Source organism: Ranitomeya imitator, chromosome 1 (assembly GCF_032444005.1).
Source record: "Ranitomeya imitator isolate aRanImi1 chromosome 1, aRanImi1.pri, whole genome shotgun sequence".
Taxonomy (NCBI): domain Eukaryota; kingdom Metazoa; phylum Chordata; class Amphibia; order Anura; family Dendrobatidae; genus Ranitomeya; species Ranitomeya imitator.
The window spans coordinates 643,798,391-643,824,028 of record NC_091282.1 but is presented as its reverse complement, the minus strand read 5'-3'; the positions used below and the strand labels follow the sequence as shown (position 1 = coordinate 643,824,028).

The window sequence follows — 25,638 nt, the reverse complement described above, 5'->3', positions numbered from 1 at the left end:
TTTCCATAAAGTCCTTGATATACCCATTAATGCACTTATTGTACCAGGATGCAGATATCCTATACTGCTAAGTAAACACAGACTCAGGTTTTCACTAATATATCCTCAGGATACTATTGGGTTAATGACATGTTAGACCGTTAAAATGAGATGGTGCAGACCAGGAAACTTCTAAAAACCAACTGTATATGAAAATCACATCAACTAATAACATGTACACCAGCCCATTTCAGAGGGTGGCATCAGTGTGCATGCAAAGTACGGTAGTGTTGGGCAGTTTGGCTCTTTTTGGTGATCTGGCTCTTCTGGCTCAGCTCCCCAAAAAGAGCTGTCTCTTTTGGGTCTTAAATGGATCCCTATTAAATATGTGTTCACAATAAATGGAAACATATTTAAGATGCTGTTAATGCAGCTGAAACCCCACCCACCCACGGCCGGAACTCCATCTACATACAGTTAGCCAATTAAATTGATGAGTGAGCGGAGTTTGGATCGGGTGGGCAGGGTTACGTCTGCTGAACATCTGAATTTTATGCCCAGTGAGAGCCATTCAGAGATTTCAGTGACTCTCACTGTGGTGCTGGCTCCCATTGTTTACAGCATGAAGCTGGCTCTTTGTCTCGGTTCATTTACGATCTACCCATCACTAATGTAAAGTCTTCCTGTAAAGGTACCTTCACACATAACGATTTCGTTAACGATATTGTTGCAACGTCACGCTTTTTGTGACGTAACAACGATCCCGCTAACGATCTCGTTATGTGTGACAGCGACCAACGATCAGGCCCCTGCTGGGAGATCGTTGGTCCCTGGGGAATGATCAGGACCTTTTCTTGGTCACTGATCACCCGCTGTCATCGCTGGATAAAGATAAAGTCTAAAGAAGCTGAAGAAGTAGGTAGGAGAGTACATAACTCCCCTACATAAAGCACCAAGGTCTCAGCTGCAGTCAGCAAGGACCCGGAACATACAGTTTATGCAGATAAAACCAGCTACGGAATCTGTGTATTTATGCTTGTGTCTGTGCTGTTTGTGTATTGTAGGCGAGATACTTTGTGGCATTTGCGCAGTAATGGCTTTCTTCTGCCGACTTGACCGTGCAGCCCATTTTTCTTCCAGTACCACCTTATTGTGCATCTTGAAACAGCCACACCGCTAGTCTTCAGAGAGTCCTGTATTTCAGCTGATATTTGTGGGGGTTTTTTTGCATCCCAACCAATTTTCCTGGCAGTTGTGGATGACATTTTTGTTGCTCTACCATGGTTTTGTTTTTACAGAGCCCCTGATTTTCAATTTGTTAATCACAGTTTGAACAATGCTGACTGGCATTATCAATTCCTTGGATATCTTTTTGCATACCTTTCCTGTTTTATACAGATCAACTACCTTTTCTCATAGATCCATTGACAATTCTTTTGCTTTCACCATGACTCAGAATCCAGAAATATTAGTGGCTGGATGAAAGATGCAAGAGTCTGTCTGGATCCCAGAAAATCACTCAACTTTTATGCACACACACTGATTACAAGCAAATAGGTCACTGGTGAGGATGTTACCTGTGCATGCTATCAGGCCAAAATCACCACGGTATGTGAACTTTTGATCAGGGTCATTTGGATATTTTGCGTTGTCATTATGATTTAAAAAGAGAAAACACAGTAGTTTGACTATAAATGGCTTCATCCAACCACTAACCATGAGTGGAGAAAAAGTTTTGGTGTTATCATTCATATCCTCTGAAAAAAGGCCAAGAAAGGCAAAATTCTGCAGGGGTATGTAAACTTTTGAGCACGAATATACAGTATTAATATAGATAGATAGATAGATAGATAGATAGATAGATAGATAGATAGATAGACTGCTCAAAAAAATAAAGGGAACTCTAAAATACCACATCCTAGATATCTCTGAATGAAATATTCCAGTTGCAGTTTTATTCATTGCATAGCGGAATGTGTTTATAACAATAAAACACAACAATTATCAATGTAAATCAAAATTAATATCCCATGGACGTCTGGATTTGGAATCATACTCAAAATCAAAGTGGAAAATCAAATTACAGGCTAATCCAACTTCAGTGGAAATGCCTCATGACAAGGAAAAAATGCTCAGTATTGTGTTTGGTCTCCACGTGTCTGTGTGGCCCTCCAAAGAAATGCACCCCACACCATTACAGACCCACTGGCAAACCGGTCATCATGAAGGATGTTGCAGGCAGATCGCTCTCCATGGCGTCTCCAGACTCTGTCACGTCTGTCACATGTGCTCAGCGTGAACCTGCTTTAATCTGTGAAGAGCACAGGGCGCCAGTGGCAAATTTGCCAATCCTGATGTTCTGTGGCAAATGCCAAGCATACTACACGGTGTTGGGCTGTGAGCACAACCCCCATCTGTGGACATTGGGCCCTCAGACCATCCTCATGGAGTCGGTTTCTAACCTTTTGTGCAGGCACATGCACTTTTGTGTCCTGCTGGAGGTCATTTTGCAGGGCTCTGGCAGTGCTCCTCTTGTTTCTCTTTGCACAAAGGTGGAGGTAGCTGTCCTGTTGCTGGGTTGTTGCCCTCCTATGGCCCCCTCCACATCTCCTGGTGTACTGGCCTGTCTCCTGGTAGTGCCTCCAGCCTCTGGACACTATGCTTACAGACACAGCAAACCTTCTTGCCACAGCTCGCATTGATGTGCCATCCTGGATGAGCTGCACAACCTGAGCCACTTGTGTGGGTTGTAGAGTCTGTCTCATGCTACCACGAGTGTGATAGCACAACCAACATTCAAAAGTGACCAAAACATCAACCAGGAAGCATTGGTACTGAGATGTGGTCTGTGGTCCCCACCTACAGAACCACTCCTTTATTGAGTGTCTTGATAATTACCAATAATTTCCATCTGTTGTCTATTCTGTTTGCACAACACCATGTGAAATTGATTGTCAATCAGTGTTGCTTCCTAAGTGGACAGTTTGATTTCACAGAAGTTTGATTCACTTGGTAGATTCCGTTGTTTAATTGTTCCCTTTATTTTTTGAGCAGTATATATATATATATATATATATATATATATATATATATATATATATATATATATATATATATATATACAGTATATATATATATATATATATACATATATATATATATATATAATTACAGTCCCAGGGCATATGTCAGGGCTCCAGTGTTTGACAGTTTCATTCTTAAAGACCATCACCTTTTCCAGTTTATATGACTTTGGATGCTTCACAAATTTTTTTGCTTTTTGTGCGAGTATGGTGATTGTCCATGCGTCTATGGGTTATATGAAGCAGCCATGTGCGCTGCTCCCAACCTCACCCTTGACTTGAGTTCTTCCATAATGCACTCTGGCTGCAAGTCATCTCTAAGACTGGTTACGTGAGGCGTATGAAGCCTTCATAATGACACAGACAGGAGCAGGGCCTCCACTGACAAATTCTTTGTGGCAGGCGGGTGGCCTGCGGTTACAAGGATTGGTGAAAAGTCAGCCAGTGTTTGTGTTACTCCACCATGACAGCAGAGCAGTCCATGTCTCTGTCTTCACATGACGCTTCCAATAAGATGTCACGCTAACGATGGTCATTTCTTAGCAGCCGTTCCTCTATTAGGACAAGAAAGCGGCAATCCTTTGATTTCCCAGGAATGTTTCTATAATGCGGAACATATGAAGCCACTGGCAGCTTATCTCAGGCTTATGGATATGTGCACAGGGGTCCTCACCTGGACATCTGACTTGTATTTGTAGATTTTAAGCTCATACGGCGAGGTTTCCCTACTGCATCTTGCCTGACTATATGCTTTATAATTCAGATCAAGTTAGTGACTGTAATTTTACCTATGTTTCTGTTTTACCTATGTTTCCCAAGAACAAAGTACATTTTAATCAATAGTTCTTTGAATGATGGGTTCCAGGTATATTCTTCCAATGGTGGACAAGCATTTTAAAGAGGACCCGTTGCCAGGTCAAAAATATCCAGTTTCAATTCTCATTTTATTCTTATTGCTCCCTTGAGTATATCATTATTATTATATAAAAAAAAAATCCATCATACAGTTCAAGAGATATGGGCCTATTCATTTAGTGATAATTTTTTTATCAAGGGGGCATGGATGATTCTTTGCATTAATACCCTGCGATCAATGCCCCATTAGTGAAGACCATAAAAATTAGTACCAAATAAAAAGGCCCATATGTCCCGAACCCTTTGGTGGATCTTATATAAAAAAACGACAACTAAACAAAATGCATACTCAGAGTAGCCACTTTTGACCTGGTGACAGGTTCTTTTTGACTTGTCTATGAATGTTCACCATTGGACATTTTATATTGCATCACACCTATAATTCTTTGCTGATTTCTAACTTTCAGGGTAAAAAGTGTAATCCCTCAGTGCTCTTGAAGTACCATTAAAGCTATATGATGTAGAGACTGGGATCCTGATTACTGTGATTTGTCACTTACCGGGCTACTTCGGCGATTTTGATGAAGTCACTGTTTTATTAGCAGAACAGTAATGCTGTCATGTTGTCCTCTACATGTCAAGTAGGGGAGGAAATATGTCTAACCACGCCCCCTCCACTTACTGACATCTTTCTGCCTATGCACAGCGAACATAGAAAGATGTCAATCAGTGGTATGGGGGGCGAGTTAGACAAGAGCTCAGCGTTCAAAGAAATGAAGTAAGCAAGCAGACCAGTAAGTGATACATCGCTGCAATCAGGGTATCTTCTCCTACATGATTCTGTTCTCAGACAAGGAAGCAAAAACCTGGTAACAAATTCCATTTTATGATGCTACACTTAGGTCCTTCTACCTAGACTATAATACATATTGCCCTGAGAGTCAGCCACAGATGGTCCCAAGGCGCCTCACTGGCTGCCACAGGTATGCCCCTCTCTATATTTTTAACAAATGTCCTCCAGATTAGCACGTGAGGTGCATTTGCTGACTGCAGGGGTGTCCATGTACCATGGGTGAGGCTTTGCTTATAGGTTAACATTGTTTATCCCATTGGGAAAATGGAGAAAATGACCCATTTTACGGACTCCCAAGACTCTGGCAGCCGATGCGTTCCTCACACGGATTAAGCACATGTGAACACGTTTAATGGAGATGACGTATATGTGTATATTTACTGCATTTATTTTTTGTCGATCAATGAGTAATTAGGCTTTAGTACAGGTTGTGCTAATTAATACCTTGAAATGCGTCACTGTGCAGACACAGATACTTGATAAAGACTACGGGAAGTATCACTCAAGCTATCATTCGCAAACATAAGAATTGTGTAAAAAAAGCCGTTTTTATTGACACCTTTTATTGACTGTAAGATAGGAGAGGATTACAACATGTCTTTATAAAGCTTGAACACACATGTACCTGGATGTGTGTCATCGAGTATGATATAAACATTGACATACTGAAACTAGAACACTCCATATTAATGCTTCCTTCCTTACTGCTACTTCTTCACAACGGTGATTCGACCTTCGAGGCGGCCCATGTAGCTGCTACAGGCCCCTGTAGGACCATTCTAAATTAGTTTCATCCATAAAACCCATGAAGATAGGATTTGATACCAGGACCTTCATTGGTTTAGAAATGTGGTAGTGTCAAGGAGCCAATGAAAGCTCCTCAATATTATCATTGTCCTCTATGTTCTTTAGAAGTTTACTTACCAGATAACTTCCTTACAATTTTTATGACAGTTTTTTGAGCTGTGGGAACCTTAGAGGGGGGATAAAGAAGAGGATTCAACTCATGGACACATTTTCTAAATTATCCTGCGTGAAAATCATATTGAAATTTTAGAAAACAATGAAAATATTCAGGAAAGCTGCATGTGGCTAGTAAGGCTAAAATTGATCAAGTGGTAAGGAAGCGTGAAATACAGTAGAGTTATATATTGGGGGGAGGTTATAGTTGGCATGGGGGTTGATGAGGCCAATTGTCTTCACTGAAAAAAACAGTACTTTAAATATAAGGTGATGGTAGGTGGTCCCGTTACATATAGATTTTGCATAAACTTCACATAACAGAGAGGAACAAACGAGTGGCCTATACAGGTATGGTGGTGGCAGCTTGAACCAGCACATGAAGTTAATATGTTTTGCTTCCCTAAGTAGCAGTCATGCCCCACATGTCCAGAAAGACAATAAAGCACTGGAAGAAGTTCTAGAAAACTTTGGAAGAAAGTCTTAAATGTTTGTTAATATCAGAAATCTTATATAAAAAGAGCGCTAAAATGACATTGATATAGACCTATGAAGACCAGCTATCTTCACCTGGAAAGATAAGATGATTTGTAAGAATTTCCATCGTAGATGAGCGTAGCGTAGACCATTAGGACTCATACTGTTGAATTATAGATCCCACAACACACCACTTTGTCTATGTCCAGCTTTGGTGCGCCTTCTTTGGTGAACTTCCGCCTTTTCCAACATACCAAAAAAAGACAGATAATGAGTTTGTTATTGGGTTCACGGAGAAAAGGGGCGAGTTGTAGCTCTATTATGTTTGGCAATGGGTGGTAATAATTTGGACAGGACTTCCTTTTTAAGAAAAAACTGCATTGTTGGCAAAAAGAGGTTGGGAGGGAAACAAACACCAGTTACTTCTGTTCTTGGTGGTGAGACCCAGCACCAAAGTTGGGGTCCATTTTATTTTTTGGTTATATATCCCCCTCTCTTCTCTTCTACGTGCCACATTGTTTTCACACATTTATCTGGAAATCTAATGATCGACGTTATGGTTTTGGAACCTTTGCTGTTATTTTACATTGTGTGTGGCATTCTCCAGGACATCTTTAGAAAACTCCACAAAAAAACATAAAACTATGAAGCTATGATGAAAATACCACTACAGAGATAGAAGGTAAAGCTTAGTATTAAAACAAATTGATTAATTTCTAAATATCAGAAAAAAATTTGAACGTAAAATATTTACGTTACAGTATAGTATATATACCAGATATATAAAAATCTCTAATGTTGAAAAACCTCCACTAGACAAGAGGGCCTCCTTGCCAACTTTGTATCACCAGCATCAGGACTTTTTGTAAAAAATGTAAGTTGTTTATGTTTAGTTTTATTTTTTCGAGAAATAAAAGGTATTAACAGTAAGTAGGTTCCTGATGTGTAATGTGATTCCAAATACAGTCTCTAACTAGTCACTTTCAATGAACTTTCATATTAACTTATGTAACCTCTAACAAAGAAGCCTTATGTCTAAGTACCCTGACTTGGTGAAGTCATCACTTAGTGTCTCCCCTTACACTATGCCGCTTATTTAAGAAATGTAAAGTGAAGCTATCATCAGAAGATGACCAATTGTTTAATCAGGTTTTTGTGCTATATGTATTTTTTTAAGTTCTTGGCAATTTTTCTTTTCTATCACGATCTGTATTTTACAATTTTCATACTGGCCACTGGATAGTTTTTTTAAACTCATACTTTCTGTCCTTACAATAGTTAAGGAAGAGTTTTCAGCAGGCTCCTTATCATCAGAGACAGGATTACAATGACAGGTAAAACCATCATACACTGGTGAAAACACAGGATCTACCAATCACAATAGGCGATGTCATAGCTGATCCTGCTCCACCTCCCCTCTTAGTGACCTTTACACACACCCATTAGATACTTCAGTACAAAAAGTTGCCTTTGATTCAGTCTATAGCTGTGGATTTCCTAGCACAACGGGAAGTCTAAAGTAGTTTCAGTGGTCAGTGTGAAAAGTGCAAGATTTACAATTTTAATTTTTAATGCAGGTTGTGATATGAAGTAATAACATTGCCAAAAATGTTAAAAAAATATTTAATACAAAAAAAACAGATTTTAATAAAAGGTCATTTTCTGGTAGTTTTATTCTCTTTGCTATTCTATGGTGATGACTAGTACAGGTCCTCCCTCTAGATAGGGGGCCATAATTGCAATTTCCCATTGTCAAGGAACTTTAAAATGGACAACAACAATTTTAGCATGTTATTTAGAAAATAGTGGCTGCAGAGCTGATTGAAACCCAGTTTTAATTTCTCATGTTTGTGGCCAGCATATTAGCTTGTAAAGGTTACAGTATATGCAAATTTCCTCTTCCACTAAGGTTGCAATAGCAGAAATTCTTCCCTGGGGGTGTTTACTTTTTCCTCTGTATGACATTGATCAATAATAAGCAGGTGATGTCATACTGTATAGGAAAAAAAAAAGAAATCACCCCCAGAAAAGGTCAGACTTGTGTGATATGGCAAAGCCATATAATGATTCACAGCTCTACTCTCTTCACTGATCTTACTGCAGCAGTGCTGTGTGTCATTATAAAAACATCTGCATCTGCAGCTCTCATCTCACAGCGCTGTCATTTCTGCTCTATTCCTGCCATGCTGACAGTGCAGTGAGATGACAGCTGCAGATGGAGTGTTTGTAATGAAACACAGTTTTGCACTTCTTACTTCCTCCACTTGTAATTACAGTAGGTGCTGGCAGTAAGATCATTGAGAAGAGCAGAGCTGTGTGATTGAAGAGAAAATTACTATATAAACATTACTAACTAATATCTCAGCAATGGATATGAGAATTTAAAAAACAAAAAACTGTGTTATATTCAACTTTGCAGTCACTACTCCATGACATGACCAGTTTAACATGCTAAAACAGGTGAATGTCCCTCCAAAAATGAGCCTACTATGGATTGTACAGTTGCGGCATCACCTAACTTAAAAACAATTATAAGATCGGGGGTTTCAATGGCACCTTAAAGCTTGACTATGCTTTTTATAAACTATGATAAAGTAAGATAAGGCAAATATTGTATAAAGTCAAACTTAAAGGTGTTACCCTAAAAACAAATTTTCAGGATGATTTTTGATTTTGATTTTTTTCAGACTATGAAGATTGTCAGCACTTCTTATAAATTACTTAACTGCCCAGCAGTATCACATGCTATCTTCTGTACACAACTTTCACATACACATTTATACATAGAGATATAATGATTAATGGCCGGTCAGCCCACGCTGCTGATGGCATGAGATCGAAGAACCTCAACAGGATGAACCATGGCTTCTGCCTTGTCCTTGTCTTGTCTTTGAATCTGATGCAAGGTCTGGAACTATATATTTCTGTATAGGATCTGCTTCTTGTTCAGAAGGGGATGAAGGAACCATTAATCGGGCCAAGGAGACCCATCAGGATCAAGGAAGGGATCGTAGCGGACATGCTTGACAGTACAAGCTGGAATCCAGTGCTATTCCTTTAATGGAATTTAGTACATGAAAATGAAGCAGAACATGAAAACCTGATCTGAATAGAGTTTACATGATATGAGATTGGAGAGGAGATGACTGAGGTCAGGCTGTCACCTGAGCACAAATGGGGCACATTTTGCTGGCCAGCAACAAACTCCATTTGTCATTTCTAACATATAATAACACCAGACAGAATAAATAGACTGAGTACATGTGAAACCCTTTGGCTGCCAGTCTAAAATACGAACAGCCAAAGAGTTTACAAACAGCTGCACGCCACAAAAATGAAGAAGCTCTGGACTATGGAGAGCACCTATATGAGCACCGTAGTGGCCATATACATTTGCCAAGTAGGAATAGAGCAATAGCAACCCTTTCTATTAGGGAAGATAGAAATCAGTGTTTTTATGCACGATGTGTTCTGAGCACATCAGTCATACTATACACGGGTTTCCAAGATCGACTAATGACCAGAACCATTCTTTTACTGCTGCTGTGCAACTGCCCTAAAAAAGTGAAATTCAGTCCAGAATACAGAAGCCAATGGCACGGGCTCAATGTGTAGCCTGAGGAGGAGGACGAGAAGGAGGTGGACCTGGGGGCATTCGGGCAGGTGGAGGACCAGGTGGAGGTTGCCGCTGTGGTGGCTGATTAGGAGGCTGTTTAGGTGGCTGATTTGGTGGTGGTGGGCTTGGTGAAGCACTTCTGGCAGGTGGCCTATAGATAGCCTGGCTACCATCTGCTTTAACTCTGGTGAAATTAATACAGCGTCCCTAAAAAAAAAATAGAGAGAAAAAACAGAAACATGAAAAGGTAATCGAGATTGTATAAGGCAGGACAGCAAAATATTCTGCTTCCCCCTCAATCATCTATTACTGATCCCTCTAAATGTTTCCCTGCAGAACTATAGAGGTTGCCCTGTACAACACCTCAGGGCTGGTAGTTTGGGAAAATCTTCCCCAAAGACGAAACCTACATTCTTCATTTTATAGCACCTTCTACATTTTGATGATTTTTTTTACCACCTGAAATGGAGCAGTATGGCCCATACTCATGTGCTGCTCCATTCAAACTCCTGTTCATGGACTTAGGGGTAGGACAAAGGGGACACAGGGATCCACCATTCTGGTAATCAGTCCCAGTGTTCAGACCCCAATAAATCTATTTTTCATAATCGAACCAACTGTCATGTGCACCATGTTCAAGGTTGTGATGGGTAAGGAGTAGGCTTCACCTGAGTTCACGCAGGGAATCAGAAGTGCGAAGGAACCCAAAGTCCTGCCTACATGATCAATAACTGCTTTATCAATCTCCACTATAAGGCAATAACTGGTCATCGGTGCCTTGGATTTATTTGCTTTTCAGTTGGATGAGTCAAAAATGGTCCTTTCAGGATAGCCCTTTTTGCAGGGTTTTAAATGCCACTGTTATGTTAGGGACACTAGATCTCACAACTGCTACATACAATCTAGCTTCAATCTTCCTATCACATGTAAGAAACTTATGTGGTTGTTATGTGCAATGTGCTATAATACTACAGACATGATGGACAATAAAAGCTGTAAGGGGTAGAATGGCAGAGTATCTTTCTCTCACCTTAATTCACTGCCTCCAAACTGGGGACAAATGCCCTGCTAGAACCTCAAGTTGCGTCCATGGTGATGAGGACTTTTCATTTGTAGAACAAAGCCAAAGCCTGCCTAGATCACCTAGATGACCTGTCACAAGGATGTGACTATTGACATGGTGCCCTATGTTCTCACCTTGTCCCCGGCTTGCGGCCTCATCAGAGACACTTGGTCGTATCCTCTCCTCAGCAGAGCCCAAATTGCATCTAGCTTGCCCTGGAGTGAGACAAGAAGTCAGAAGTGAATTCACATGCAATATGTACGATAGGCAGAAAGGTGTAGAGACGTAACCCCTTCTTTACCTTAATTGGACTGTACCATTTCCTCTCCTGTGAATTATTACGCCGTGAGTTTTTCTTTGGTTTAGGCTCCCAGGGTTCAAATTCTTCCTCTGGCAATTTAATGACTGCATTTTTGGGTTTCTCGAGTTTTGCTCCTTCTTCGGTGGAGCCCTTATCACCCCACCTCACCTACAATAAAATAAATGATACATATACTACATTTTCTATATAACAAGCACCCATCTTCTGTCCTCATCTGTTTTAGCACTAATTATATTCTCCATTAAAGGAATATTCTAAAATGTTATTATTATTATTATTATTTATATAGCCCCATTAATTCCATGGTGCTGTACATGAGAAGGGGTTACAACTAGGGTTGAGCGACTTTTACTTTTATAGGATCGGGTCGGGTTTCACGAAACCCGACTTTTTCAAAAGTCGGGTCGAGTGAAATCGGCCGATCCTATAAAAAAGTCGGGGTCGGGGTCGGCCGAAACTCGAAACCCAATGCAGTGCTTTGGGTTTCCAATGGTTCCCAGGGTCTGAAGGAGCGGAAACTCTCCTTCAGGCCCTGCGATCCATAGTTAAGTGTAAAATAAAGAATTAAAATAAAAAATATTGCTATACTCACCCTCGGACGCGCCCTGGTACTAACCGGGAACCTTCCTTCCTTCGAATCAGCGCGTGAAGGGCCTTAGATGACGTCGCGGCTTGTGATTGGTCGCGCGACCGCCCATGTGACCGCTCGCACGACCAATCACAAGCCGCGACGTCACCGCAAGGTCCTTCAAGCGCTGATTCTTAGGAAGGAAGACTGCCGGAAATATTAGGTATATACTCACCCTCGGACGCGCCCTGCTTCTTTCCGGCAGCCTTCCTTCCTAAGAATCAGCGCTTGAAGGACCTTCGGTGACGTCGCGGCTTGTGATTGGTCACGCGAGCGGTCACATGGGCGGTCGCGCGACCAATCACAAGCTGCGACGTCATCTAAGGCCCTTCACGCGCTGATTCGAAGGAAGAAAGGCTGCTGGTTAGTACCAGGGCGCGTCAGAGGGTGAGTATAGCAATATTTTTTATTTTAATTCTTTATTTTACACTTAAATATGGATTCCGATACCGATTTCCGATATTGCAAACATATCGGAACTCGGGATCGGAATTCTGATACCAGATTCAGAAGATCGCCGACTTCATGGCCGACCCCATACAGGGGTCGGGTCGGGTTTCATGAAACCCGACTTTGCCAAAAGTCGGCGACTTCTGAAAATGGCCGACCCGTTTCGCTCAACCCTAGTTACAACAAAATACAAATATCACTTACAGTAAACAAACTAACAAATGACAGACTGGTAGAGGGGCGAGGACCCTGCCCTTGCGGGCTTACATTCTACAGGATTATGGGAAAGGAGACAGTAGGTCGGGGGCTGCGGTAGCTCCGATGGTGTTGAGGTGGCCGTGTGGTCATTACAGGTTGTAAGCTTCCTTGAAGAGGTGGGTTTTCAGGTTTCTTTTGAAGGATCCAAATGTGGTGGATAACCGGACATGTTGGGGCACAGAATTCCATGACCATAGGATAGGGGATAACTTCCCAATCGCCGGGGGGTCCAATTGTTGGGGCCTCAAACAATCAAAATAAATGTAGAGCGTGAATGGGGCAGTGGTCGATCAACCATGAGCACATTTGTTCCATTCATTCTTAATAGGACCACTGAAGGTAGCCGCGCACTTCGCTTGGTTGGTCTTTGGCACTCCTATTCAGAATGAATTAAGGGAATTGATCACCATTCCATCCCAGTTCCCGTGATCACTGAGGGTCCCTTACAAATTGGAATTAAAAATATATCTAATGGATTTGTAAACATCAAAATCTGTCCATTTTACCTCCATTCTCTTGATACCCCCGACTCCTCTTCCTCCATAATAAGATGCATCCACAGTTGGCCACTTTTTCTTTGGTAGGCCGTCCTCATCATCAGATTCCTGAATAAATAAGATTTGCATTAAACATTTCTTTTGAGTACAATCAGGAGGTGACAATCCAGGTGACAAATCCTATTAACTTCAATGCTATGTGTGTATTCATCTGTTTGAAAAGAGCTCCTCTAGTGCTGGCTGTAGGTATAGAAAATGTATTCATCACAGTGAATGGAGGCTTTCAACCAGAATAAAGGAAAATGAAAATATGTTTAATTTATTTATTTTACTCTTTTATAAAGCGCCATTAATTTCCACATCGCTTTAAAAACATCATCACCGTCCCCATTGGGGCTCACAAGCTATATTGATCACTAAACAACATGGCCTAGCTTGCGCAAACGTGATTAATGTTTGATTAGCGATCTGGCCTCAACAAATAAGCAAAAAAGAACAGCAACTTGTCCTTCTGAATGAGAATAAACACTGAAGCAACACAGCCCCTTAGTTCCTTCATGGACAGGATTGGATTCACACTAATGATGTATCTTGAAAGACCTCCAAAGGATTAGACCCAGAAAATGCCTTTTGGCTTATATAAATTGCAGCCATTGATTTAAAGGGAATCTGTCACCAGTTTTGCTACTCCACCTGAGAGCAGTGATGTGTCATGTCATGGCTGCTTGCTGTAGTTTTGCTAAAATCACAGTTTTCCCTGCTGCAAATCTACCAGTTCTCTGAATGCTGAGCACTGTATAACCATGCCCACACTGCTGATTGGCAGATTTCTGCCTATGCACAGTGTACATAGAAAGCTGCCAATCTCAAAAATAAAATAAACAGTTAGAGAAGTGTAAACCGCAAACAAAACCAAGACCGTTTCTTACTACTTTGACTGATAGGTTCTGAACTTCTGACTTATTTCTATGAGGATGAGGCTATTTTTTACATATAAGATCTATTCTTTGCCATCATGATATGACAGTTCTTCAGAACATTAGCACGTGATACACAGCTCCAGTGCCCATCCCTGTTCTTTTATTCTGATGGCGACCTTATAATTTTGGCTGCAGGCAACTGAGAGTCTCTGATAAACACCCCCTTGTTTCACTACACAACAGTGAGGTCTCTAGTGACACTGATTCATTGGGAATACAGAAATGTTCTATCTACTAGGAAAAAGCCGTGTCACTATTCCTCCTACTGGTTCTCCATATGGTGGGCAACTTACTAGACCAGAGGCAACGTGGTACAGACTGGTAATGCTGTAAATGTATTTTTTATTGGGGTCACAGCAGTTGTGAACCAGACATCCATGAATTATACCATCAGTGTTTTTGTGGCACCCCAGGAGTCCAGTTGCCATGATGGCATTGCCTCCCTCACAGGGGGTGATGCCACGCCTGGAAGCAAGAAGGAATCCTCTTAGCAGGTAACACTGGCATTCAACACTTTCCTGAATCCAGATCAGAAGGGGGAGCTCTAAACCCAGTTTCGGGGAGCTGCCCTATAAGTTCTGGTCTGGAGGCAGGGTTAGTTAGTCTGAGTCCGAGGGAGGGAGAGTGAGGATGCAGACAGTGAAGGAAGCGGAAGCATGAGGGAAAAGCCTGAGAGTGGGGCTGTGATTGAGCTCACTCCAGAACTGAGAGCAAATGGCCGGACACCGGAGTCCGTGGTTGTATGGGAACTGCAGGCTCCGCAACTGAATCTGGAGGACAGGGGATGGCAGGTCTCCTGGCCCCAACTGAGACCTGAAGGCCCAGCAGCAAACTAGAGCCCAGAGTCACCACAAGAAAGTAACACCTGGAAAAGGCTCGAGCTGCCTGCCATGCGGGTAGTGTTCCACTTAAAGGACAAAGAGAGGGACTTGAATAGAACACAAAGCATTAAGAACCTTGAAAACAGTGCAGTAAGGAAGGCCTACAAATCCACCTGGCTAGGGGGATTCTGAATTGTTTCCAGGCTGCCCGGACCTCCAACACCACTTGTCACCAGTGCCCCGGACTACAATTAAAGGTAAAGAAACTACAGTCCCTGTGCCTTCCGATTATTCCTGCACCCCAACATCCGCAACCCCTCATAGACTGTCCTGGTAGCCCTGGGGCCTCAGCTCCACCTGTGGGGAGCAAAAACATCTAAGCTGCATCACCATCGGCCCCAGTGGATCCCTTTAAGCAGCGTCGGCCATCCCTGGCCAAGTACCACAGGTGGCATCACAAACAATCCCCTATAACCATTTCCCTCATCCCTTTCATTGGATGTCCAGGGCCACAGACCAGGTCACTGCTGCCATGACACATCCCCTTTAAGAACCGACCCAGTACCAAGTAACCCCACGGCCCTGGCGGGCGCTCCAACTTGGCATCACGAACAGGATTCGTACTTCGGCATCACCAGGTGCTGTGTGCCATAGACTTTATTGAACTCTATAATTGCCGCCATTACAGCGCCACACGGCGCAGGGAAGCAGAAGGCGCGTGCTGTCGTGGGTGGAACCAAGAAGAAAGAGCGCGAAGTGAAGCTCTGGAGCGTTCTGTTGTGAGCGTGTGAAAAGCAGGAAGCCCCGACTTGGAGACCAGTAAGAGTTCATCCAGCCCAGCGGCAGAGCAGCCGCTGATCACAGTAGCGATACCCAGAGCCTGACTGAGGTTCACTAGGGGGGAAAGGACATGTCCAGCTCAGGTGGAGGTCTAGCAGCGGATGCTGCCGCAGCCCCCATAGCGCTACAAGATTCAGTAGCAGACACAGCCGCAGCCCCCATAGTACAGCAGAATCTGGTGGCAGACGCAGACGCAGCCTCCAGAGTGCCGCAAGATCTGGCAACCGCCGCCGCAGTACCCATAATGCTGCTATCAATGCCGTACATACCGGGAGTGGCCTGGTTACTGCAATACTCAGGGGAGGCGCACACCCTGAGCGATTTTAAGGAGAGACCATGTAGTTTGTTCAAAGTGTACCTTTGTCTGAGGAGCAAAAAGTCAACATCCTCATTGGTCAGTTAACTGGTGCGGCTCAGAGGGAAGTAAAGTTCTGGCCGGACACTAATAAAGGGACTGTCAAACAAATCTTGGCCGTGCTGAAGGACCCCTTTGATACCCGCACTGCAGCAGAAAAAAAATGAGATTCTTTGGGTGCAAACAAAGGGTGCATGACAGTATACGGGACAATGCTCTTAACCTCCAGGAGGCACTACGGGCTGTAAAGCAGGTTAACCCTGACAGCGTGCAAGATGAAGATAAGTTGCTAATGGAACAGTATATAGAGGGACTCCTGTCTAACACCCAAAGGACACAGCTGCGCATTATAGCCCTACAAAATCCTGACCTGGACTTTGCACACTTTAAAGATTGGGCCATCCGGGTGCTGCATGAACCAAATTCCAGCTGCACAGCGCCCCCTAGGCACCCAACAATTACATACCAGCAGGAGGCAGCATATTTTCCCTAGACCCCCGTTGGGGCCGACGCACCAATCCAAGATAATGACTCCTCTGCAGACCTATGTCTCCAGGTCCAGGCGCTGACCAAAAGTGTGGCTACACTAACCAAAACTGTGCAGTCCATGCAAGTGTCCCCAAAGGAGCAGATCTAGCTGGCCTCCAGTCCAGGAGGAAGCAGGTCTGAGGACCTACCCTGGAAAAAGGACAGTTAGTGAGAAGGACACCCCGGTGTGGGATCTCACAACCTGTTGCATATTAAATATGTTCTGCGTTTTCAATAAGTTTTGCACTTTTAAAATGTAACGTTTAAGAGAAGAGCCTCCCATAAAGGGAAGTAGAGTTGATGTTTTACCTGTTATTTTTTTATAATTGTTCACCTGTTATATGTTTATGTTTTTTCAGTCCGGGAGTACTGGATTTAACAAGGGGGGAATGTGGCACCCCAGGAGTCCAGTTGCCACAATGGCATTGCCTCCCTCACAGGGGGTGATGCCATGCCTGGAAGCAAGAAGGAATCCCCTTAGCAGGTAACACTGGCATTCAACACTTTCCTGACTCCAGATCAGAAGGGGGAGCTCTAAACCCAGTTTCGGGGAGCTGCCCTATAAGTTCTGGTCTGGAGGCGGGGTTAGTTAGTCTGAGTCTGAGGGAGGGAGAGCAAGGATGCAGACAGTGAAGGAAGAGGAAGCATGAGTGGAAAGCCTGGGAGTGGAGCTGCGATTGAGCTCACTGCAGGACTGAGCACAAAAGGGCGGACACCAGAGTCTGTGGTTGTATGGGGACTACAGGCCCGGAAACTGAACCCGGAAGACAGGAGATTGCACGTCTCCTGGCCACAACTAAGACCTGAAGGCACAGCAGCAAACTAGAGCCTGGAGTCACCATGAGAGAGCGTGACACCAGGAAAAGGCTCGAGCTGCCTGCCATGCGGGTAGTGTTCCACTTAAAGGACAAAGAGAGAGAGGGACTTGAATAGAGCATAAAGCATCAAGAACCTTGAAAACAGCGCAGTAAGGAAGGCCTCCAAATCCACCTGACTAGGGGATTCTGAATTGTTTCCAGGCTGCCCGGACCTCCAACAGCACTTGTCACCAGTGCCCCAGACAGCACCTACAATTAAAGGTAAAGAAACTACAGTCCCTGTGTCTTCCGATTATTCCTGCACCCCAACATCCACAACCCCTCTTAGACTGTCCTGATAGCCCTGGGGCCTCCACTCCAGATGTGGGGAGCAAAACCATCTAAGCTGCATCACCATCAGCCCCAGCGGATCCCTTTAAGCAGCGTCAGCCATCCCTGGCTGAGTACCACTGATGGCGTCACGAACAATCCCCTATAACAATTTCTCTCATCCCTTTCATTGGATGCCCAGGGCCATGGTCACTGCTGCCGTGACACATCCCCTTTTAAGAACCGTCCCGGTACCAAGTAACCCCACAGCCCTGGTGGGCGCTTCCTTTCTCCCTGCCTATTGATTTCAGTTGGTGTCATACTTAGTTTTCCCTGCGGGGGCAGTGCAGACACAGTTGACAGTTACTAAGGATGATCAATGGCTTTTTGGCACTCTATTAAAACCAGTGGACCGACTATATTATAATATAAAATACTTATTACTTGGTAATGGTTCACATTTACATATTGAATTGTGAGGTGTGTAAACAAAGATTATGCAAAAATTGCATGGATATAAAGCAAAATACACCCCAAATTATTTGGGAAGGGTTTTTGAAGCTCTGATTTTTTTTTCACAGTTGTTAAACATTACTAAATCTATGGTCATGCATTAGGACAAAGGGGACATTGTCGAGGCTGTGACGTTAAAGACATATATAGGAATGAATGAAAGGAAGCCTGTGTATATATAGCTTCAGAATCCAGCTGTATCCTGACAGAAGCGAAGGGGAACGTTCCAGATAATGTATGGCCCTGTGAATGAGGATTTTGTTGGCTGATACATGGCAGGTTAAATAATGATTAACCTCTTAAATTCTAGCAGAGGCATTTTAGTTTTTCAATGGTTTGCACAGAATTTCGTAGAATATTCATGGATGATATTTTCTTCATACGGTATATTGATTTATCATAGAATATTCATGGATGATATTATATGGAACTATTACTGGAGGAATTATAAATCATGGCAATTCCAGATAATACATTTTTTATACATTCCTCATTCTGCTGATCATTGGGGGTCCCAGTGAGGGAATACCCACTGTTCAGTAAGTTGTCACCTGTCCTGTGGATAGGTGACAGATTGTTCTAATTTCCAGACAACCAGACAACATAGACCTTGGTTGATATTCCAGTGTCTGATTGGCAAATTTCAGAAATCTGATAGACCTGAATAGAAAGATCTGTGCATGTACGGCCACCTCTCCATTCCCAATGTGTGACGTGAGGCACTGATCTCTTGGCATTTGTGGGCCCCAGAGGTGGGAGCCACATCCTGTGAATATGCCCTATGTGCTTGAGATGACAGCACCATTTTAAATGCTGGTTGTTTAACCAATTAGGGTCAGTGACCTACCATGTAGCCTCCTGAAAAAAGCAAAGCAGAAAAGGTTTGGACCTTCCAGCAGGGGTAAAAACTCTGTTTTTTAAATGGGGAAGCAGGTTCAAAAGTAGTGGTTCCCTCAAAGGAGACAGCAAAGTTTCCTGTGTTCATTAGGACTTTGTCTATATTATACACACATTTCATCATGGCCTGCTTTAAGGGTTAGTGACTGATCACAAATCGATTTGATGCAGATCATATGAGCCTAGAAAATTCGAACAATGGCAGGTTATGCTGCAGCCATTGCATGGCGAATCTGAATACTGAGAGGACTTCAAAGTACACAGCAAAGACATAGAGATAGCTAGAAAGTCATAAAACACTGAACAAATAGTACAGAGAGTGCCTGACAGCACTAAAGATTAGTGTGTGAGGAACAGAGAATACTACAAATTTAACTGATAGGTATAGAAGTAAGAGAGCCATTGTCTTACTAGTTATCATCAACTTACCAAAAGCCACTTGAACATTACAAAGACCGTGTTTGTATTAATGATCTTGAAAGGGGTTGGATACAGTCCTAAGAGACTTCAGAGGCTTTGCAGTACTTTCGATTTCCAGCGCATTGATTCACCGCAAATTGAATTTCTTTGGAAAATTTGTTCAAGCTGGCAAATTCGAATTTCAAGAAACTCACTGATCTCTAGTTGGTGACAAACTTATTGTCATAGTCCCACTGGTTTAGAGTGGTTTAGATGTTTATACCCAATCTATTTGTTTGTGTGAGTCTTGGGCAACGTTTCTAACACGCATTAAGTAAAATATTATCAGGATCTGGATCGGCCAGCCACCTCATGTACATAGGGGTATCTGACACTCCGTCTTCAGGTGCTTTCAGGGGAGATAAACCTGAAGCAATTTTCCTTTTTTTCACCCATCCTTTTGTCATGCAGGCAGATAAACCACTGTTAGATGAATGTTTTACTCTGCTCTCCCAACATAGAATACATGATATTCATGTTTATGGAAAATTCAGGAGAAATAGCCAAGAAGCTATCTTAAAGTGGACCATTAAGCAAGTAATCCTTAACTGAGTAAAATGACATTAACCCCTTCACACCGCAGCCCTTTTTCATTTTTGCTTTTCTGTTTTTTGCTCCTTGTTCCCACAGCCATAACTTTTTTATTTTACCGTCAATATGGCCATGTGAGGGCTAGTTTTTTGTGGGACGAGTTGTACTTTTGAACGACACCATTGGTTTTGCCATATCATGTACTGGAACAAAAGAAAAAAATTCCAAGTGCCGTGAAATAGCAAAAAAAAGTGCAATTCCACAAATGTTTTTTGGATTTCACTAAATGCTAAAACTGACCTGCCATTATGAGTCTCCGGGTCATTATGAGTTCGTAGACACCAAACATGTATAGGTTGCTTTTTATTTAAATGGTGCAAAAAATCCAAAAATTGTTTAAAAAAATTGTGTCATTTTTCAAGACCCATAGCGTCTCCATTTTTCATGATCTGGAGCTTGGTGAGTGATTATTTTTTGAATGCCGAGCTGTCATTTTTAATTATACCATTTTGGTGCAGATACCATCTTTTAATCGCCCGTTATTGCATTTTAATGCAATGTTGAGGTGACCAAAAAACTGTAATTCGGGTTTTTTTACTTTTTTTCCGCTACGCCGTTTACCGAACGGATTAATTATTTTTGTATCTTGATAGATCGGGCGATTCTGAACACGGTGATACCAAATATGTTTAATTTTCATTTTTTTTATTGTTTTATTTTGAATGGGGTGAATTTTGGTTGATTTTAACTTTTATATATATATATATATATATTTTAATATTTTTAAAAACATTTTTTTTAAGTTTCACTTGCTTCAATAGTCTATATGGGAGACTACAAGCTGCGATAATCCGATTGCCTCTGCTACACACAGGTGATGATCAGATCGCCTGTGTGTAGCAGCAATGCTCACTTGCTATGAGCGCCAACCGCTGGGTGGTGCTCATAATAATCCGTCAATAACAACCACAGGGGTCTGCTGCAGATCCTGAGTTGTGATGCCTACACATCGTCAAGCCGCAGCCATGTGACACGGGCACTGATGGGTGGGATTAGTGATGTGCTTCCAACCACAGCTTTTAGGGGCACATGTCAGCTGTTCAAAACAGCTGACATGTGCTGGGAAAGATGTGGGTTCACCGCCGGAGTCCATATCAAAACGAGGGACACGACATGTGCAGTACATGTGCGGCACATGTCATGAAGGAGTTAAAGTACCCCAAATACATTGAGCCTATAGTTTGCTGCCCAATAAAACATAACAATTATACATGTTGTAATATGGACACATATTGTCAACCTAGGGTGTAAGAGGTTAATATTGCTATACATTATCCATGGTGATCTAGGATAGGATAGTTTTAGCAGTCAATAACTAATATTCCTGTAGATATATAGTAATTGAGTAATATAATTTTGGCCAATGTTGTATTGTTTAGGACATACATGTCAAACGCTGGCCCGTGAACCAAATGTGGCCCACAAGGTGCTAATATATGGCCAACGACACCAGAACCGCCACACCTATGTGGAGCCATTATTCAGTACGGAGACCTATGCGGTGCCCATAATAATGTATGGAAGACTATGTTGGGTCCATTTTTCTGTATAGAGGACTATGTGGTTCCCATTATACTGTATGGAGGACTGTGGGACCCATTATACTGTATGGAGGACTATGTGGGGCCCATAATGCTTTATACTGGCTGGTTCAGGACTTTCTGCAAGTTTTTCTTTTTGGCCCTCTGTGTGTTTGAGTTTGACATCCATGGTTTAGGATAATGAAAGGGTTAATTGTGGTGGTATATAGCACTAAAATACTTATTTTAACTAACTAATCTAAATAAGTCCATCATTTTTTATTGGATTTGAAGCTCTGAATTTTTTGATATAGAGCTCTAAATAGCAAAATCTGGAATTACAGAGTCATAGGGAGGTCGACATGATAAAAATTAGTCTGTTGAAGCCACCACTAGAGGGGACTCACTGCATAGGAATTTCGATGAGATGTAACTGAATGTTTTCCACTGATCTGCTCAGGGGAGGGCCTAGTGACCGGTTAGTGTGGTAGTTTTGGAATATGGAGGTAATTGTTCTTTAATAAGTGGCGACATCATGCAAATATAATAGATAAACAACCATGCTTAAAATGACAGTTCCTTTAAGGTAAATGGTAAAAATGCAAGAATACAGAGCTCAATACTCACTGGTGCAGGAGGAGGAGGTGGTGGTGGCTCTTTAATCACCTGTCAAATAAACCACACACATATTTCAGTAAAATACCAGGGCAGGGGATGGAGATTATAGATTTATGTAGATTATCAAATGAACCCAATATTACAGACTTTTAGGTCACCTTGGGAATTACAGCATTTTATATTATCTATAGCAACAACGCTGTAAGACAAAAAAAATCATGTAGTAATACTTATCTGTGATGGATACCAAGAAAAATATTGTTAAATTGCAGATCATTTCATCATACATTCAATAAGCTTTATTTGCTGAAAACAGAATATGGTACTTAAAAAAATTTGCTTCCGTGTAAAAAACTAATGGCTTCATTGCCAATACTTACCACAGTGCAGCAAAGTGGCCAGAACCACCAAAGCAAGGCCAGGAAAAGTAGAAGGAAGAGTATCAGGAGGGCAATGAACAAGATGATTCCGGTGCGCTGCGGAAGAGGAAGTGTGCATGGGGTTATCGCAGAGGTAAAGTGATGATTGGAGGAGATACAAGAGTAATGCTCTTATACAATGTCCACCCATGTAGAATTCACATAATACTACCAGATAGTGGCCAAATAATATGTAGGATCCACAATATATAACTCACAGAGCTCACATACAACCGCCATACAGCACCCACACCACAATAATACATAGCTTTCACATAATACAACCATACACTGCTAAATAATCTGTGAGTTCACCTGTATCAGGGGTGGTAAAAGGATTAGCGGTGCTAATGCCTGGTGGTCCTTAAGGTACCGTCACATTTAGCGACGCTGCAGCGATCTAGACAACGATGCCGATCGCTGCAGCGTCGCTGTGTGGTCGCTGGAGAGCTGTCACACAGACAGCTCTCCAGCGACCAACTATGCGAAGTCCCCTGGTAACCAGGGTAAACATCAGGTTACTAAGCGCAGGGCCGCGCTTAGTAACCCGATGTTTACCCTGGTTACCAGCGTAAACGTAAAAAAAAAAAACACTACATACTTACATTCCGGTGTCTGTCCCCCGGTGCTCTGCTTCTCTGTACTGACCGTGAGCGCCAGCCGGAAAGCACAGCAGTGACGTCACCGCTGTGCTCTGCTTTCCGGCCGGCGCTTACACAGTGCAGAAAAGCACAGCGCCGGGGAACAGACACCGGAATGTAAGTATGTAGTGTTTGGGTTTTTTTACGTTTACGCTGGTAACCAGGGTAAACATCGGGTTACTAAGTGTGGCCCTGCTGTTGTGATAGGCAATTCAGTAACACAATGTACATAGCGATCAGAGCACATACAGTGATCTGACAATAACCCAAAATAATAGAACGAGCTCTGAGACGTGGGAACTCTGTAGACCGCAATTCCTGATCCTCTCCAAACACAACTAGAGGCAGCTGTGGATTGCGCCTAACGCTCCCTATGCAACTCGGCACAGCCTGAGAAACTAACTAGCCTGAAGATAGAAAAATAAGCCTACCTTGCCTCAGAGAAATACCCCAAAGGAAAAGGCAGCCCCCCACATATAATGACTGTGAGTAAGATGAAAAGACAAACGTAGGGATGAAATAGATTCAGCAAAGTGAGGCCCGATATTCTAGACAGAACGAGGATAGGAAAGATAACTTTGCGGTCTACACAAAACCCTAAAGAAAACCACGCAAAGGGTGCAAAAAGACCCTCCGTACCGAACTAACGGCACGGAGGTACACCCCTTGCGTCCCAGAGCTTCCAGCAAAACAAAAAGACAAGCTGGACAGAAAAAATAGCAACAAATAGCAAAGAAGCACTTAGCTATGCAGAGCAGCAGGCCACAGGAATGATCCAGAGATACACAAGTCCCACACTGGAACATTGACAGGAAGCATGGATCAAAGCATTAGGTGGAGTTAAGTAGAGAAGCAGCTAACGAGCTCACCAGATCACCTGAGGGAGGAAACTCAGAAGCTGCAGTACCAGTTTCCTCCACAAACAGAAGCTCCCAGAGAGAATCAGCCGAAGTACCACTTGTGACCACAGGAGTGAACTCTGCCACAGAATTCACAACAGTACCCCCCCCTTGAGGAGGGGTCACCGAACCCTCACCAGAGCCCCCAGGCCGACCAGGATGAGCCACATGAAAGGCACGAACAAGATCGGGAGCATGGACATCAGAGGCAAAAACCCAGGAATTATCTTCCTGAGCATAACCCTTCCATTTAACCAGATACTGGAGTTTCCGTCTTGAAACACGAGAATCCAAAATCTTCTCCACAATATACTCCAATTCCCCCTCCACCAAAACCGGGGCAGGAGGCTCAACAGATGGAACCATAGGTGCCACGTATCTCCGCAACAATGACCTATGGAATACGTTATGTATGGAAAAAGAATCTGGGAGGGTCAGACGAAAAGACACAGGATTAAGAACCTCAGAAATCCTATACGGACCAATAAAACGAGGTTTAAACTTAGGAGAGGAAACCTTCATAGGAATATGACGAGAAGATAACCAAACCAGATCCCCAACACGAAGTCGGGGACCCACACGGCGTCTGCGATTAGCGAAAAGTTGAGCCTTCTCCTGGGACAAGGTCAAATTGTCCACTACCTGAGTTCAAATCTGCTGCAACCTGTCCACCACAGTATCCACACCAGGACAGTCCGAAGACTCAACCTGTCCTGAAGAGAAACGAGGATGGAACCCAGAATTGCAGAAAAACGGCAAAACCAAGGTAGCCGAGCTGGCCCGATTATTAAGGGCGAACTGAGCCAAAGGCAAAAAGGACACCCAGTCATCCTGATCAGCCGAAACAAAGCATCTCAGATATGTTTCCAAGGTCTGATTGGTTCGTTCGGTCTGGCCATTAGTCTGAGGATGGAAAGCCGAGGAAAAAGACAAGTCAATGCCCATCCTACCACAAAAGGCTCGCCAAAACCTCGAAACAAACTGGGAACCTCTGTCAGAAACAATATTCTCTGGAATGCCATGCAAACGAACCACATGCTGGAAGAACAAAGGCACCAAATCAGAGGAGGAAGGCAATTTAGACAAGGGTACCAGATGGACCATCTTAGAAAAGCGATCACAGACCACCCAAATGACTGACATCTTTTGAGAAACGGGAAGGTCAGAAATAAAATCCATAGAGATATGTGTCCAAGGCCTCTTCGGGACCGGCAAGGGCAAAAGCAACCCACTGGCACGAGAACAGCAGGGCTTAGCCCGAGCACAAATCCCACAGGACTGCACAAAAGTACGCACATCCCGCGACAGAGACGGCCACCAAAAGGATCTAGCCACTAACTCTCTGGTACCAAAGATTCCAGGATGACCAGCCAACACCAAACAATGAAG

General features: G+C 43.0%; 1 protein-coding gene across 1 annotated transcript in view; it reads right to left on the bottom strand.

The window, feature by feature from the left end:
* Positions 1–5,299: 5,299 nt before the first annotated feature.
* Positions 5,300–25,638, bottom strand: part of LOC138638501 (anthrax toxin receptor 1-like) — a 69,495-nt gene continuing 49,156 nt past the window's right edge. Inside the window, exons 12-17 of the mRNA XM_069727852.1 lie at positions 22,671–22,766; positions 22,300–22,338; positions 13,051–13,149; positions 11,188–11,355; positions 11,021–11,101; positions 5,300–10,030 (exon numbers count right to left, since the gene is read on the bottom strand). Of these exons, the coding sequence (XP_069583953.1) occupies positions 9,812–10,030; positions 11,021–11,101; positions 11,188–11,355; positions 13,051–13,149; positions 22,300–22,338; positions 22,671–22,766 (702 nt within the window). The 3' untranslated portion in view covers positions 5,300–9,811. The remainder of the gene's footprint in view (positions 10,031–11,020; positions 11,102–11,187; positions 11,356–13,050; positions 13,150–22,299; positions 22,339–22,670; positions 22,767–25,638) is intronic.